This window comes from Halichoerus grypus, chromosome 2 (assembly GCF_964656455.1).
Source record: "Halichoerus grypus chromosome 2, mHalGry1.hap1.1, whole genome shotgun sequence".
NCBI classification, from domain to species: Eukaryota; Metazoa; Chordata; class Mammalia; order Carnivora; family Phocidae; genus Halichoerus; species Halichoerus grypus.
In genome coordinates, this window is record NC_135713.1 from 78,195,972 (window position 1) to 78,213,245 (window position 17,274).

A 17,274-nucleotide genomic window follows, 5' to 3' on the forward strand; every position below is an offset into this window, starting at 1 on the left:
TGCAGTGGTAGAGTTCTAGTTCATTTGCAATGTTGAAAATTCTGCCAGAAACAGTAGTATGTTTGTAATCATTCCAGAGAAGATGTCTGTGTCCTATGATACCTCAAAGCTGCTCTTTCCCCGCTGTGTTAAGCATAGTCCGAGCCCTTAGGCTCCCCTCCTTCCCCGGGGCACTTCAGAATCCCAAACAGGAAGTGAACCACAGGGTTGGTGCCCTGGGTGTTCAGAGGTTATATAGTATATGCAGGGCTGGATTTTATTAAAAGGACTCCACACCTTATATTGCTCAGATAAGAGACTCGTCCCTATACTTTAGGTCAGGTCATGTTCCTTTGGAGTTATTTTTGCAGCCAAAGCACTTAGTATCAGAGATATTTAAAACTCCACAGAGTGTTAAATCTCCTCACTTCACCTTACCTGTAAGCTAGAGTCTATCATGCTTTTAAGTGTGAAACACGTTATCTTGTGTTTTGTCTTAAATACTTCAATTCTGCAGACTTGTGGTAAAAATGCTTCACTGCTGCGGTAGCAAATATAGGTGGGTCATCATGTCTTTCTGAGATATGAGAAAGAGATAAATAACTTCTTTATCCTCTCTGCCAACCTCTTGCCTCCCATCCCTCCCCCATTCCTATACACACACACACACACACACACACACACACACAGGACATTTAAGGACTTGTGGTTTTGTAACGGAGTGTAAAAAGAGTAAGCAAGCAAAATGTTTCAGAATCCTAACTACCCTCAAAAGAATAATAATAAATTTTGTTTTGGGGCGCCTGGGTGGCTCAGTCGTTAAGCGTCTGCCTTCGGCTCAGGTCATGATCCCAGCGTCCTGGGATCGAGCCCCGCATTGGGTTCCCTGCTCGGCAGGAAGCCTGCTTCTCCCTCTCCCACTCCCTCTGCTTGTGTTCCCTCTCTCACTGTGTCTCTCTCTGTCAAAATAAATAAATAAAATATTTAAAAATCATAATAATAAATTTTGTTTTGCTTTATTCTGGGGATTTCTTCATGGTATTTTGTTTTTGTTTGTTTGGATACCATTTTACATTTCACTTCATGAAGACTTTTTGAGGGAACACAATTTCATAAATTTGCTACTGATTATGTTTCAGTCCTTAACCTCCTCTTATCCTCCTACACAGAGCTTCTTCTGTAGTTTAAGGATATAATACTTTAAATTATTATGAAGTTACTATTCATTATCAGAGGAGATAGTGTGACGTTATCTGCTATACCTATTTTCAAAATCCTTGCTGTCTACCATTTAACATTTGAAAACCAAATAGTTGGAGGACTAAATATAATATAAATAGCATGAGAGGAAAAAATATAAGCTCCCTGAGTAACAAACAGCATTTATTTATAAAGAAGCAGCATATTAGCTAACCAATGAATATAGAAACTTTTTTTTTTCCATCAAAATAAAGCACTTGGTCTGCTATGGATCAACTAATTCCAGTCTCAATTTAATAGATGAGATGGATTCTGGAAAGGTTAGAGTCACTCACAGTCCCATGACAGACAGAGACTGGAACTCAGGTGGTCTGTGTTCTAAACCAGAGCTCTTGAGTTTGTTATTGTTTCCCTATTCCCATAGAGAATTTAAGGGTCAGTGGCAATAATACACAAAAGGGATATGGAGTAAAGAGAAGTAGAGCTAACTTCAGGCTACTAGAAGACTGTTCCATTAATTATTTAATTGATGTTCCAATTTAATTTACTGACATTCCATGTGAACTTTTAAGTTTAGCATTATTAAATATCTTTTCTAATTATTTTGAAATAAGCTAAACAATACATTAATTCAGTGTACACATCGGAAAATGATATGTATTCAGCGCTCTTGAATAAATGGAGGATGCTGCTTGCTTCCAGGACAAAGATGACCACCATGAGGTTTCCGGCTACTCCAGACTCTACCCAGTCACCCTAAGGACCAGAGGCTCTATCTCATTACACCTGTAACCTATTTGCAGCACACATGCTCTGCATCAATTAGTGATATTTGGAGCCATCACAAATTAAGAAATGTTTAGAACACTAAGGAAAGCAATATAATTATCCAACAGCGTTCCTGTAGAGCTTAGACATTAGAAAAAGATTCAGCTAAATAAACTGAAAGGTTATTAGAAAGGAAATGTTATATAGTAGTTCAGATGCTTTGGCCTACAGAAGCCAAAATGCTGAATCAAATTAGTATAAACATTAAGGAAATTTATCATCTCACATAAGTGCAAAGATAAGACAGTCTCTAGTCACAGCTCCCACCCTTAGCAAGAACCCTGCTTCTCACTCTGTCCACTCTGTGAGCAATTTTCCAAAAGACTGAGCATCCTGTGGACAGAAAGGAGGCTGCATCACGGAAGGAGAAGAAACTTTTTCTTCGGTGTCTCTTTCTCAAGAGCAAGGAAACTTTTCTCAAAAATTCCCCATTAGAATTCTTCTTTGGTTTCAATTGCCAAACCTGAATTTTGTACATTGCTAAACCAATCACTGGAAATAAAAACAGGGTTACTATAAGTGGTTTCTTAAAGCAGAGTTTAGGAATGCTGAGTTCAGTATCACTTCCCTGTTTCATAGGGGGAGATGGGAGGAACTTGGGTAAAATCATTTTTATTATTCAGAAGGGAAAATGAGAGGGTTAAGCAACCAAAATGTCAAATAGGCAACCTAAATGTCCATTGAAGGTTATAAACACTGATATATAAATAATATATAATACATATATAAAGATTTTATTTATTCATTTGCACGCACGCGCAAGAGAGAGAGAGAAAGTACAAGCAGGGGGAGCAGCAGGCAGAGGGAGGAGCAGGCTCCCCGCTGAGCAGGGAGTCCAATGTGGGGCTCATCCCAGGCCACTGGGATCATGATCTGAGCCAAAGACAGATGCTCAATCGACCGACTGAGCCACCCAGGTGTCCCAACACTGATATATTTTAATAATATTTTGATAATGATTTCTTTAAACCTTAAGGTACTTGTCACAAGAAAAGTAAAGATAGAGCCCAGTTCAATGTAATTTTTCATGTAATTGATCAATGTAATTAGGATTCCAAACCAAGAAATGGGGTATATTATTAAACTTCAAATTCTGATCTGGAAGTAACTACTAAAATGGAAAAATAAATTAGGCATTTATATTAGTTTGCAAAGGCTGCTATAAAAAATTATCACAATCTAGGTAGCTTAAACAACAGGAATTTATTGCCTCATAGTTCTGGAGGCTAGAAGCCCAAGATCAAGGAGTCAGCAGGGCCATGTTCTCTCTGAAGCACCAGGGAAAAGTATGTTCCAGGCCTCTATCCTAGCTTCCTTGGCTGGTGGCATTATAACTCCAGTCTTCAGATGGCATTTTCCCTGTGTGCACACTTAATGTCCCTATTTTCTCTTTTAATAAGGGAACTAGTCATGTTGGATCAGGGGCCCACCCTTCTCCAGTATGACCTCATCTTAACTGGTTACATCTGCAATGACCTTATTTCCAGTGAAGTCACATTCTGAGGTAATGAGGGTTATGACTTCAACATGTGAATTTTGGTTGGGGGGGATGCACTATTCAACTCATTGTAACAGCATCTTTCTAACAGAAATAAATTTGAAGAAAGAAATAAAGTATCAAGAAAGATGTGACTACAAAGGATAGCATCAAGAAGTAAAAAGACAACCCACAGAATGGGAGAAAATATCCGCAAGTCATATAACTCGCAAGGGACTTGTATCTGGAATATATAAAAACTCTTACAACTCAATAATAAAAGACAAATCAATTAAAAATGAGCAAAAGATCTGAATAGACATTTCTCCAAAGAAGACATACACATGACCAATAAACACACGAAAAGATGGTCCATATCATTAGCCATAAAGCAAATGCAAATCAAAACCACAATGAGAAGCCACTTCACGGTATGGCTAGGCTCAGGCTTAGGATGGCTCGAATCAAAAAGGTAGACATAATAAATGTTGGTGAAGATCTAGAGAAATTGGAAACTTCCTATACTATGGTGGGAATATAAAATGGTGCAGTTGTGTTGGAAAATAGTCTGGCAGGTTCTCAAAAAGCTAAACATAGAGTTAACAAATGATCCAGCAATTCCGCTCCTAGCTGTATAGCCAAAATAATTGAAAATCTATGTCTATACAAAAACTTGTATGGGAATGTTCATAGCAGCATTATTCATAATAGCCAAAAAGTATAAACAACACAAATGTTCATCAAAGAAGTCAGTTACAGAAGACCATATATTGTATTATTCCATTTGTATGAAAAGTTCAGACTGGCAAAATGATAGAGAAAGTGGATTAATGGTTGCCAAAGATGGTAGGGAGAGAGGAGTGGGAAGCCACTGCCCATAGGTATGGGGGCTTCTTGTTGGGGTGATAAAAATGTTCTAAGATCAACCATGTTGATAGACACACTCTGTAAATGTCCTAAAAACCGTTGCCTCTGTGACTGGGGCAATTTGCTTAATCTCCCTGGGCTTCATTTTCTCCTTTGTAAACCAAGGAGACAAGTACCACCCTCTTAGGGTTATTGTAAGAGTAAGATGAATTAACACACCAAATGTGCTTTGAACAGAGACTGGCAGAAAATAAGCACTAAGGATGTATTTGCTATTACTATTAGTTGTGAACTGTGAAATTTTAATACCACGTATATTGCATGCAAAAAAATAAAAAAGCTTAGACTTGCAAAGCATAATGTGAGAGCAACAAATTTATTTGATGCTGATATATTCCAACCTGATAATTTAAAATGATGATGCTCTGCAGAAACCGAGTTCTTGAAATTGCTATCTAAGCCCTGCATCATTTGGGGCCCAGCCAGGCTAGGAAGTGTCAGGGATGGTGGACCTTGCTTCCGGCTATGAACACCAATCATAGGTCCTCTTCTATAAAAGTCAGAAGATATAAATGATATTTTTAGAAATTATCTCTAGCTGGAATTTTTGATTGACCTGCTGTTTTGAGGGAGATGTTTACACTCCCGAAGATTCTGATTCAGTTTTCCTTCTCCTTTATTTCTAGCAGCCTTGCTAGCACAGAGCCTGTCTAAGATTCCTTCCCATTAAATGTGTCCTTCAGGTTTTTGTTTGTTTTTGAGCATGAGAAGGTACTGTAATATTTATGCAGAAAATTACACTTGACTGTGATTCTTGGCTGACTCCTGGATGACTCAGATGCTCTTTTCCTCCCTCTAGCTGATAACTGCCAGCACAGGTTGTCCGTCAGTCAGCAATATTTGTGGGGTGCCTATGGTGCGCAGAACGCCAAAGAGAGGAGCTACGGTTTTGCTTTTAAGGTGCTTGCAATACACTGGGCCAGTCTGGACAAGCACGCAGGATATATGCGTAATGTGCAACACGTGACACAGAAGTATACATATGTACTAGCAGGACCAGCCTGGGGCAAAATTGACAAGTAGGGGGCTCTGAGTTCTGCTAGGTCCCATTTTCCATTTTCTTTCCTCTAATTCTAGATGCTGCCTCACACAGTCAACAAATATTTATCAAATGCCTCCTGTACATAACACCCTTGAGTAAGTGACGGATACTGCCTTCCAGAGCCTCCTACCAAACCAGTATTTTCTGGAGTGTTGCCCTTGTTCCAGAACCCACCCACCCCAATCCTCTCTCCCAGTTTCAGGTTTCTCTCTCCCCTTAGGGCTCTTTTCTCGGCTAGCTATAAAGAACTAAGTATTCTTTTTTTTTTTAAAGATTTTATTTATTCATTTGACAGAGATAGAGACCGTGAGAGAGGGAACATAAGCAGGGGGAGTGGAAGAGGGAGAAGAAGGCTTCCCGCCGAGCAGGGAGCCCGATGCGGGGCTCGATCCCAGGACCCTGGGATCATGACCTGAGCCGAGGGCAGACGCTTAATGACTGAGCCACCCAGGCGCCCCAAACTAAGTATTCATTTAAACAAAATTTAAAAGTCTCACTAAAGCATGACTAAGGAGTTACAATTGAATAACTTTTATTAGCCCAAAGGAATGAATCTGTAATGGTGAAATTACAGAAGAAAAGGCAACTGGATAAGAGAAGATGTATTTAGAAAAAAAAGTCTATGAGGTTTCCTTTTTTTAGATAGCATTTTTTAGATCTGGACTTGCAAGGCCAACACTGCAGGTGTTATTTCTATCTAGGTCCTCAGTGAGATGGAGGAGACAATAGTATGTATATTCCCCTTGACCTTAAAATCCAAACAGCTAGGCTGCCCAGAGAAACAGTTACCTGAAACTAGGAGAATAATATGCTTTTTCTACCATGTAATTGTTTTTCTAGAATATAGGACATTATTTTTAAAACACTGCTTTGAAAAAGAATAAAATAAAATAAAACAGTGCTTTGATCAGTAACTGTTGCCTATAGATAAGGCGCAAGTTAGAATAAGAATAAACAAATGCAAACCTTTAAATGCTGTACGACCTCTCTCATTAACCAACAACTTATTCTTTGTTGCTTAAGTGACCCTAATTTAGTCCTTGAGGTGAGTTGAATTAACTTGCCCAGTCTGACTCCTGAGGGCTCTGTCTGGTTCACATGAATTGTGCATAGTTGTTTCAGACCAGATCTTGTCTTTGATCTTTATCAGCTTGAGTCTCCTGACCTGTTTACCCCTTACCAGCTTAAAAAGCTCTTGTTTATCCTTCTAAAATTCCTACTACTCATCTTTGGGCCTGTATCTGGAGGCATGAACAGAAAGAAAATAAAAGTATATGCTAATCGCCTTGGGCCATGAAGACAATTGTTTCTGTTTCAGAAAAAGTTCTCCAACCCCCATCCCAGCCTCTTGCCATATTTGAGTGTTTAGGGTGTTCAACCTATCCTTTTCCCAACTCAAACTCAAAATAATTAGAAATGAGAATTTCCAAGCTCAGTTTACTAGAGAACAGTTTTTAATGAGGAATATACTTTTAAAACCAAGAAATAATGTCCTTTGTATTCCTTAAGTCTTCTCATAGACAATTTTCTCTGTCTACCTTAAAATGGGGTTTGTAATTATAACTGAAGTATTGTTCAGATGAGTACAGGGACATGTCAACGTGTGAATTCCTTACAGAAACATGAACCTGAAATGATGTATTGAAAGAAAGAAATATGGCATAATTCAACAGAGGGAGGCATGAACTTTGAAGTGTGGGAAATCATATGTGTAAATACCTAAAGGTGAGAATTAATTAATCATGTACTGAGAATAGAAAACTGGTTTCCTGACTTTATCTGGGAACATGGTAGAAGATGAAAACTTTTGGAGAAAAGAGAACAAAATAAGCAAAAGGTCTTGAAGTTATGGTTGCAAAGTAAAGTTTGCGGAAGTGATTGAGACATAGAAATTCTTTTCACCCCGTCAGCTAAGTCTACATTTCTGAGACTTCCTAGCCATTTCTCCCTATGAATATTGGAAATTTTTCCTGATTTAAATCCTGAAAAAATGATCTGTTAATACTGCTAACTTCCTGATACAATATTAGGCATCCCACAACATTATTTATGAGAAATCGATACTACGCAGTCAATTCTGCAAACCAATTTCCATCCGAAGGAGCCTCTTATGTAAAAGTGTTGGGCATTTGCACATTGTTGAAAATAAATCATTGTAGCTTCTGGGAATATGGTAGACTAGGTACCTTGACTGACCTTCTGGATAAGAATAATTAAAAATGTAGAATTAGAAAAAAATTTTTAATTGTTTGAATATATTAGTGACCCGGAAAGCTAGTAAGAAATAGTCATGGATCAAAAACTAATTGAAGGCAGGAACCCTGAGGGGTAAGCAGAAGGCTGAAGTCAGTGTTCACCTTGAGGGCTTTTTTTTTTTTTTTTGCCTTGGAGCATAGAAAGGACAGATGGGAGAGCCTGAGCTTGCCCAAGTTGGGAAACATAATAGCAAACAAAATTCAGGTACAGCCCTGTTTACAAAAGACTCATCTGAAGCTAAATACAGACAAATTCAAAGTAAAAGGATACAGAAAAATACATCAAGCAAATATCATTCAAAAGAAACCAGTGGTACATCTACGTAAATATCTGGGGAAGCTGTACTTTACCAGGCAAAGTGTTACTGGATATAAAAGATTAACCTTTGGTACTGACAAGCACAGGATACAGGTGTAAAGAGAAAGTGAATTAGTGGTGCCTAGGTGGCTCAGTGGGTTAGGAATTCAACTCTTGATTTAGGCTCAGTTCATGATCTCAGAGTCATGGGATCAAGCCCCAGGCTGGGCCCTGTGCTCAGGGAGGAGTCTACTTGAGATTCTCTCTCCCTCTCCCTCTGCCCCTCCCCCTGCTTGCTCTTGTGTGCGCACCCATGCTCAAAATCGCTCTCTCTCACTCTCAAATAAATAAATATTTGTTTAAAAAAAAAAAAAGAAAATAAATTAACACCCCCTTTCAGGAAGATAATTGGCACTATCTATTAAAATATTAGCTTACATAAAACACACACGTGTTTCAACCCAGCTAACCCACTTTTCATAATATTTTTTGCCCTTTCGTGCTCGCTTCAGCAGCACATATAATATTTTTCGCCCTTTCTTCCTTAGGATTTGGAGACATGACTTTGATGAATGAGATTAAGTTTTCAGGGAGCAGACACTATAACAGATAAATGATGTAAAGCCTGTAAACGTAAAGGTTGTAAACCCTTACATGCTGAAATGAAAAATAGTGACTCATGGTTAAATGGAAGAAAGGAGATCAATAACGAATATAAGTAAAACGATGTTGCAGAGTAAAAATGTGGCCATTTTAAATAATCTTGTGTTTGGTAGACATCAATGTTCAATTGGAAAACTAGCCTCCGGGATTATTTGGAGGTCCCCCTTATAGTTAGGATGGAATAAGCCCCCTCCCCCCACTCAAAACAAAACAAAACAAAAAACCCCCAGGAACGTCCCTCCGAAAATCAGGATCTCTGATCATTTGATTCTGTGGAACCTCAAATAGACCCCATGACACAGCAAGGAATGAAATGTGCAAGGATATACTTGAAGTAGGACAAGAAATTCCTATCATGGTGATAAAGTTGGACTCTTGAGGGCTGAAGTCTCCATTCTCCCCGACACAAAGCCTAAAAGGGAGCAAGACATTGGTTTTAGGCTCCTTTGATCTGGAAGATTTCTCATTCTGAGTGGGCTTCGGAGACCACAAAATTCGCCGAAGGCTCTGCGGGAATTCAGCAGGCATGGAGCCGTGTCTGCTCCCTCCATCATCCATTCATGATCTTGTATATCAGTATTTCACAACTTGTTTGTTCATTTGGGGAAAAGGAAGTAAAACTAACTTTTGCAGAGTCTTAGTTGGTACTGGGGGTTTGGCATCTACCATAAAGGTTTTGAAATCCCACACTAAGTACAATAGATTTCTTTATAAAAAGAAAAAATCTCCTTATTTGTTAAACCATTATTGGCACAGTAATTATCGTGTTCATTTTCAACAAATGATAAAACTGCTACTTCTACTACTTCTACTTCTTTTTTTTTTTTTTTTTAAAGATTTTATTTATTTATTTGAGAGAGAGAATGAGAGAGAGAGAGCATGAGAGGGGGGAGGGTCAGAGGGAGAAGCAGACTCCCTGCCGAGCAGGGAGCCCGATGCGGGACTCGATCCTGGGACTCCAGGATCATGACCTGAGCTGAAGGCAGTCGCTTAACCAACTGAGCCACCCAGGCGCCCTACTACTTCTACTTCTGTACTCAATTCTTAAGAATCTGAGAAGTTACAAATGTATATTCATAAAGAACTAAAAGGAAGAGAATCAAAAACTTGGAAATTTATGATAGATAACTTATTATACAAAAGAAAGAACTTAACTTATTTATGGAAATAAATATGACAGCACAGATCTTCCAAAACTCACACATATTCTTCTGCTTAAATTACACATTATCTTGGTGGAAAAAATAACATTCTTTACTCTTTCAGTTTCTTTATTTGAAAGTACCTATAATTCCAGAGGGATATCACATGTTACACAGACCTTGTAACCAAGGTTGGACCACAACCAAGTCAAATCTAGAGTCAAAGATGCTTCAAAGATTCCAAGAAATGATTTGAAAACAAACTTAACAAAATGTGTATTAGGTCAGGTCCAGGGTCCATCCAAACTGTACCCTGTCTCTGACTGTGTCACCAGAGAAAAATCTGTAAACCTTCAAGATATCACTCCAAAATGGATTGGTTAGCACCCTGCCCACCTTGCCCCTGCCCCAATATCCCACCTTCCCTTAATAGCCCAGATAAATTAATCAGCTGTGTATTGATTCAAATTTTTCTAGAACATGTTCATATCTTCATACTGATTTATATGTGAGCACATGAATTTATTAAATTTACAGCCTGATATTTAAGAGTGGTGGTTTCTTTATTCGTTCCAAATACCTTATTAATAAAACAAGTAAGAGAAGCATCTGGAAAAATGTTTCAGAGATCAGGAATTTCCCTAAAAAATATGAAGAAATGCTAAAACTGGGTTATAAAATACGATGATTCATTTAAATATTTACATTAGCCATGAGTTAACCAGAAATATACACAATATAATCTGATTTTGCAATTTTCAAAAGATATATTTAAAATGCGATAGTGTACAGTTTAAAGTAGTGAGGTATCATCATCCTCTCCTCTACCTCTGTGCCTGCAGATTTTACTACCTGTGGAGATGACCTCAGAAGGCTATCCTTGAGGCTCTTAATGAATGTGAGGCTCAAACCAAGCAGCCCTCCTGGCTTTGTGGGTAAACCCTGACACCGAGTTTCTAATAATCTGAGATTTGGTGAAAAACTCTCTGTTTTCCTGAACCTTATACTTCATAATTTGATTCAGATTTTCCATGAATGGTAAAAATTAAATGAACTATTCAGGCTGAGATGAAGGAAGCAGAAAGGGAGGAGATGAAAGGATGCAGATGAAAGATTTTTTTAAAAGAATTGGCTATGTTTCCTTGAAGGTAAAACTGGCTGGGCAAACTCCAGGATACTAAGCAAGGTTAGAAAAAAGCATCAAAAAAGCAAAAAAGTAGCATGCTGTAAGGCCATGTGGATAGTGTACGATGTGGCTAATCTATTACAGCTATGTCCATATACGTACATTCACATCTCCACGTATCTCCATTATTCAGGATGTTTACATTTAAATAGGCTGCTGAACTGGACTTCCCCCACCTCAACATCATACATCTGTCAGCTAGAGACAACAGCTGAGAGCAGGCAGCTGCGGTGGCTGGTTTCTTGAGGCTTCTTAGTGGTTTGGACAAAATATCCAGGACTTTGACTTGAGCTTTATTGACTTCATGCCCACATGTGATGTGCTCTTTCTACTGACCATTTAAGAACTAACCAGTAGCCAAGTCCTCAGAGTGGGAAGATTCTTCTCTAGCCACTTAATATTTTTGGATATAGTTTCCAAAATAATTTGAAAAATATCCAGATGTAATCCTTGGGCCTTAAGGGATTCAAAGAACAGTTTCACCTGAAAAATAAGCAAGAAAAATATTAGTGACATGGTTCATAAAATACTTGCTCTTGCAAAGGGTTTCAAAACAGCTTGCAAACTATACAAACACCAGAGTAATAATTTCTCTGCCAACCTTTAAATGGTTATTTTCTTCTCTTTTTTTAATAATTATTATTTCACTTTATCTTCAAACAATGTAAGACAGGAATGATAAATCCTCATCTTATAAGTGAGCCCACTGTGGGTAAAAATGTTAAATGATCAAGCCAAGCCATACAGGAAGTAGTGAGCCAGGATTTAAGTTCTAGAATTCTGAGTTTCCTTAAAGGGTAAGTAATTCAAGATTTATTTTGGAAAGAAGATGTAAAACATTAGAATGCTTTTTAAAAAACAGTAAAATTACCAACAATAGTAGTTTTGTTAAAAAAGACCTTAAATACTCTTCCAAGCTTCAATATAGTCACTTCTGTGATGATACACTGAAGGAAATAATAAGCAAGCACTCATCTCTCAAGTGTAATTTTCATTTTGAGTGCTATGAACACCTGTATTTTAAGAGGTTCTGGTCCTGTCCCTTCCATTTACTTGCTATGTAACATTGGACAAACTACCTATTTTCTTTTAATAAATGAGAACTTTAAACCAGATTACATCTAAGTTCACTTTCAGTTTTATGACTTGAACATTTATTTTTCAGTTGTTAGCAGTAGAGAGTCACAAACCTCTTGCAACTCATCCTTGGAAGAGAAGTGAGATGTTGTGCCAGAGATGATCATTCTCATGGCAAATGAGCCCAAGTCAAATCTGAAAATGAAAAGGAAACCCACAGATTTAAGTAATAGGAATACTGGCCTTATCTCTATGATATCATATGTTTTTTAAATATATGACATTAATAACTATATGATAAGCTTGTACATTAAAATATATTCTATTAATGACCCTAAGAATAACTTATTCATCCAGTAAAACCCCAAAGCTATAAAATGTATCACATTTGACCACAAGATAAAAATGTAGACAAAGCCTTTTTAGGAACTGTGACTAGCTTATTCGGCAGTGTTTATGTTTAAATTTATGTTTACGCTCAAAGCAGCATTCTCTATGTTTTTTTTTTTATTATGCACTCCATTGGTAAAGATTTTTTGCCCAAAAACTTCCCAAATATACATATTTCTATTTATGTATTATATGGATGTACTATGTTATAGGTTCAACAGAAAATGTAATAGCATAAGAACTAATATATGTAGTAATATGTTCTCCTTGCACTCTCATGTACTGTCTTGCACACTTCCCCATCCCATTTTGGAGATCCACTGCATTTATACCCTGAATTTTGTGGGGGGCAATGTTATTTAGTTGAACTCTTCATTTGCAGCCACAGAGCACATCCTTCACCCCAGTGTCTTTATATAGAGAATTTATACCATATGTCAAAGGGATTCGTGCTGAAAAGCAGAGCACAGATAAATCCCAGAAATGATTCCAAGTCCAGGCTGTACACATGGTCAGGCAGGAGGATCATTTCCAGTGACAAAGGAAATCTATGGCATTGAAGAAAAAGTCTGTTCATTTCAGGGGAGGGAACTGATAGTCATGCAAATGACCCAACCAATGATTCCAGTGATCTTTAAGGAAACACACACACACATATGCACACACGCACACACATTATATATATATATATATACATATATACACACACACACACACACATACACACATATATATATATATTTTTTAAGCAGTTTCTAACTGGTCCCATGTGAATGTCAAACCCCTTAAAAGCCTGGGAGAAAGGTGAAAATGCTCTTTTTGCTTACACAAAGCTGTGGGGACTCTGAGTCCTTCATGGCTAACAAATGAGAGGGAAGAGAAACAGGGGATGACTGAAATCAAAGATACTAACTGACACTAAGATAAACAGAGCAGACTGCACAGCTCTCAGATTCAGGATATTTTCCATAGAGTTCGTAAGTGACATTTTGGTTTTGGATAAGGAATAGCTGAGCACCTTAGCAGGGGTTTGTTGTGAGAGAAAGCAATGCCATCCTGTACCTTCCAATGAAGTCTAATCATTATTGATCCTTTATGGGGGATATTTTAGGCCCAGGAGCATGCTGGAGTGAGCTCTGGTTCTCCCAAGAGTTGAAACCCCAGAAAAGACTCAGAACTGATCGTGGTTTGAAGGGGCGGGAAGTAGGACTCTCAAAACACTTCTGATCAGATTTCTTTGATCTCCTCTAAGCTCTCCACTGGGCCACTTCCACAGGGGAACTGAGGGGGGGGGCGGGGATTAGCTCTCATCAAAATTCCTGAAGCTCTCCATTAACAAAGCAAGCCAAATGTATTTGATGCACTATCTATGGCTTCCCTGGGTTCTTCTGGGCTGGTGCATGGGGCCGATGACTGGATTTAACTCATCTCACACTTACTCCCAGCAGTTCTTCTTTGCCTGGACTGAGTGAGAGAAATCTCTTTCCCACTCACTTCTCACTCCTCTCCTCACACCTGGACAGAGTAATTCAGGCTCTTAAGTTTTCAAACAAATAGAGTTCATCAAACTATTTGGGTAGAAATAGGATCATTTATATGCTTTGGGGGACACATCATTGTACTTGGTTTCAGGCGACTGAGCCATCTAGGTAGAAGAACATACACTGGATGTAAATGAATACCAACTTTTTTAGGAGATGGGTCCAATTTTCTCTTAAAAAATTCCAGGATAATTGCTGCCCCTTCGGATTTCTGGCGATCGCATAAAGAAGAAGGGACAACTCCTGTGTCTTGATGACTTCTCCTTCCATTCCTAGTTCAATTAATCTGAAGAAATAAAGACCATTTGACTTCTCATTGTATGTGTGATGTAATGGAAATTAATTCAGGCTACTGATATATGAAGAGAATAGAAGAGAAAGAGGCATGATAAAATTATAACTTACTAAAAACAGTAATAAATTCCTTATTGGCTAACATTTTTAATGTTCCAGTTGAACTTTTAATTTTTTCTGGCAGTAATTTTGTTCACTTATTATTTCAAAGAACTTTAATTTCACATTTTGTACAACATCTTATACACAAGAATGCATTCTTGTGATCATTTTTCTCCAAGGTTTTTTTTTTTTTTTTTCCCCAAGGTTTTGAAAGTAAAATGTAACCATTTGTCCAATATTGGCCACCTGGTTAATAACTAGGAATATCTGTTTTTACCATTTGCATTATGTATTTTTTGGAAGTAAAATCAAAGCAAATCAAATCTTGATTCAATTCTTTTATGCCTTTGAAGTTGCTGGCCAATATTTTAGTGACTTCATTGAATTTGTATCAGTTTACTTTAACAAGTTAGTTAAATTAATGCACTTACTTCATTAACTTTTCCTGATGTTTGCTGGTTGACAATGCATACAGAATTTTCTTTTTTTCAGCACCTGACATGGACAGTCCATATTGTTCTAAAAGGTAATTCCATCCTACTGTTGTCTGAGCACCCACAGAATACACAACCTTTAAAACATCTGATGGAATGCTGTAGTATGAAGAACAAAATGAAGAAAAAAGTCCTATGAAACAAAAAACCTTTTTTTCTTATTACAATTTTAAATTGCAATAACAGAATCACCCCTGAGTTATTTTCAGTAGTGTGTTAAACCCTTTTTTCTGTCAAACTTTTATAAAAATATTTTATGTAATTCTACTTTGCAAATTATTTGTGGAGTTTTTTTTTCCTTAAGATTTATTTATTTTAGAAAGAGGCGGGGGTGGCAGGCAGAGGGAAAAGGAGACAAGCAGACTCCCCACCAAGCAGGGAGCCCTACACAGGGCTTGATCCCAGGACCCTGAGATTATGACCTGAGTGAAAATCAAAAGTCGGATGCTTAACTTATTGAGCCTCCCAGGCACCCTGTAGGGTTTTTTTTTTTCCCCCATTGATGATAAAATGTTAGCAAGGAGACTAATCATAAAATTTTAACTTACCCAGAGATGAAAATAGAAACTTTATAGAATCAATAAAAGAGATGATTTCTGACATATAAAAGTGTTGGTTTATATAGAATTCTAGAATTGAATAATCTGTATTGGTGCTATGTGATTTTTTTATAAAACATGATTACTTGCTGCTTTAATATCACATTAAGAGTATTTTCTAACAGGGCTGTCTGAGAGTCATCTGATTCTCTGGGTCTAGAAAATTGTTATTTAGCACAATTGATTAGGTTCAGTCATTTTATAATTTGTAAAACTGGCAAGATGTAATAATAAAATTATTTTCTGCCCACATAAAGAAGATACCACAATTTTGGGGTTTTATTGCCCTGTAGAATATTAACTAGTTTTGATTCCAATTTGGTCTGTGGTTTTTAATTCCAATATTGTTAGATCAATAATAACTGATACTCATTTTGATGGCTCAGGAAAACCGCAACAGAGGCATAGGGATGGGGCAAGAAATTTGCATTTATCATGCAGTGACCATATGGTAGGGATTGTACTAGTCTCTATACATCGTATTTAACTGTCAAAGCTACCTAGTGAGATAGTTATTATCCTGATTTTTAAAAAGTGGAAATAAAGCTTGGAAGGTTAAGTAACTTGCACAAGGTGATATAATCAGCCATTCTGAAGATGGAATTTAAACCTATGATTCTAACGCTTGTGTTATTTCCACTATATGTGCTTAAATATCCCAAGTGCCAGTTGAATCACATAACAAAGATTAAGCAATTAAATTATAATCTACATTGTTTTGATTTTAGTATATGTACTGTAAAAATTTATGAAAATTGATAACAAATCACACTGTAGTTCCTTGAAGGTAGGGCACATAGTTGTTTTGTTGACTATTTTATTCTTGGTACCTACAAGCAGTCTGGTTCACAGGGAACATGCAAAGAATTATATTTTGAGTACACAAATGAATGAAGTTATTAATCTATGTAAGAAAATTCTTCATTAGGATTACTACTAGTGGTCTTAAAGTTTAGGGGAAAAAACCTATGATATTTAATTATGGATTATGGATTATAAGCATAAATGAGCTTTATAATTTCATAAGTATAGCATCCAATTAAACTTGCTGCACTCTCATATCTAACCTAGAGGGGGGTTGCTGCAGGTAAGATCATCCCTCTTGTAACAAGCATAAAGATGGAATAATATCTCATTATGTTATAGGGCAGCAGGATGTTTACATTTTAGCCCCACTCCTACCACCCAGTCAAACATGAACAAAAAGAAGAGAAAAACAGAGCTAAGAGATCCTTTTCCTAAAACTGATTTTTGGCTCAAATCACAACGACCAGAAAAGTACAAAGAAGAATGCTAGAATTAATATTTCTAAAAAGAAGAATTCAAGAAAGGATTTCAATAAGCTCACTGAGATTCATTTAAATGGAGAGAAATTATGATGGCTTATCAGCAATCTGGCACAGGAAAAATGGACACCATTACATTACACAGTACCAAAATTGTGAATTTTTTTCTTCAGTTTTAAGGAATGAATTTTCCTTGATTCACATACAAGTTTGATTTCTCAAAACATCCAACTCTAGAGTGAGAGTTTTAACGACAACGATATAAAATCATGTGTTGGGCAGAAATCAAGGCTTACGTTGAAAAGATTGTGGCGTCTGTTAGTATTTCTGGATTGTAACTGCTAAACTGAACTGCAACATAATCCATGTGATCACTGGGCATCTTCCTGATTGTGATAACCACCAGAATCCATTTTGCCACCATATACACACTTTTGATGGCCCAAGTCATTGGTTTACCATCAAATATGAAATTTGGGGTCAAAGTTCGGGTC

General features: G+C 37.3%; 1 protein-coding gene across 2 annotated transcripts in view; it reads right to left on the reverse strand.

Annotated features, from left to right (window-relative positions):
* Positions 1–9,919: 9,919 nt before the first annotated feature.
* Positions 9,920–17,274, reverse strand: part of ERAP2 (endoplasmic reticulum aminopeptidase 2) — a 42,554-nt gene continuing 35,199 nt past the window's right edge. For both annotated transcript variants that reach the window (XM_036105311.2, XM_078067012.1), the window contains 4 exons: positions 14,833–14,994; positions 14,151–14,291; positions 12,188–12,269; positions 9,920–11,480 (listed from right to left, as the gene is read on the reverse strand). In XM_036105311.2, the coding sequence (XP_035961204.1) occupies positions 11,337–11,480; positions 12,188–12,269; positions 14,151–14,291; positions 14,833–14,994 (529 nt within the window). In that variant the 3' untranslated portion in view covers positions 9,920–11,336. The remainder of the gene's footprint in view (positions 11,481–12,187; positions 12,270–14,150; positions 14,292–14,832; positions 14,995–17,274) is intronic.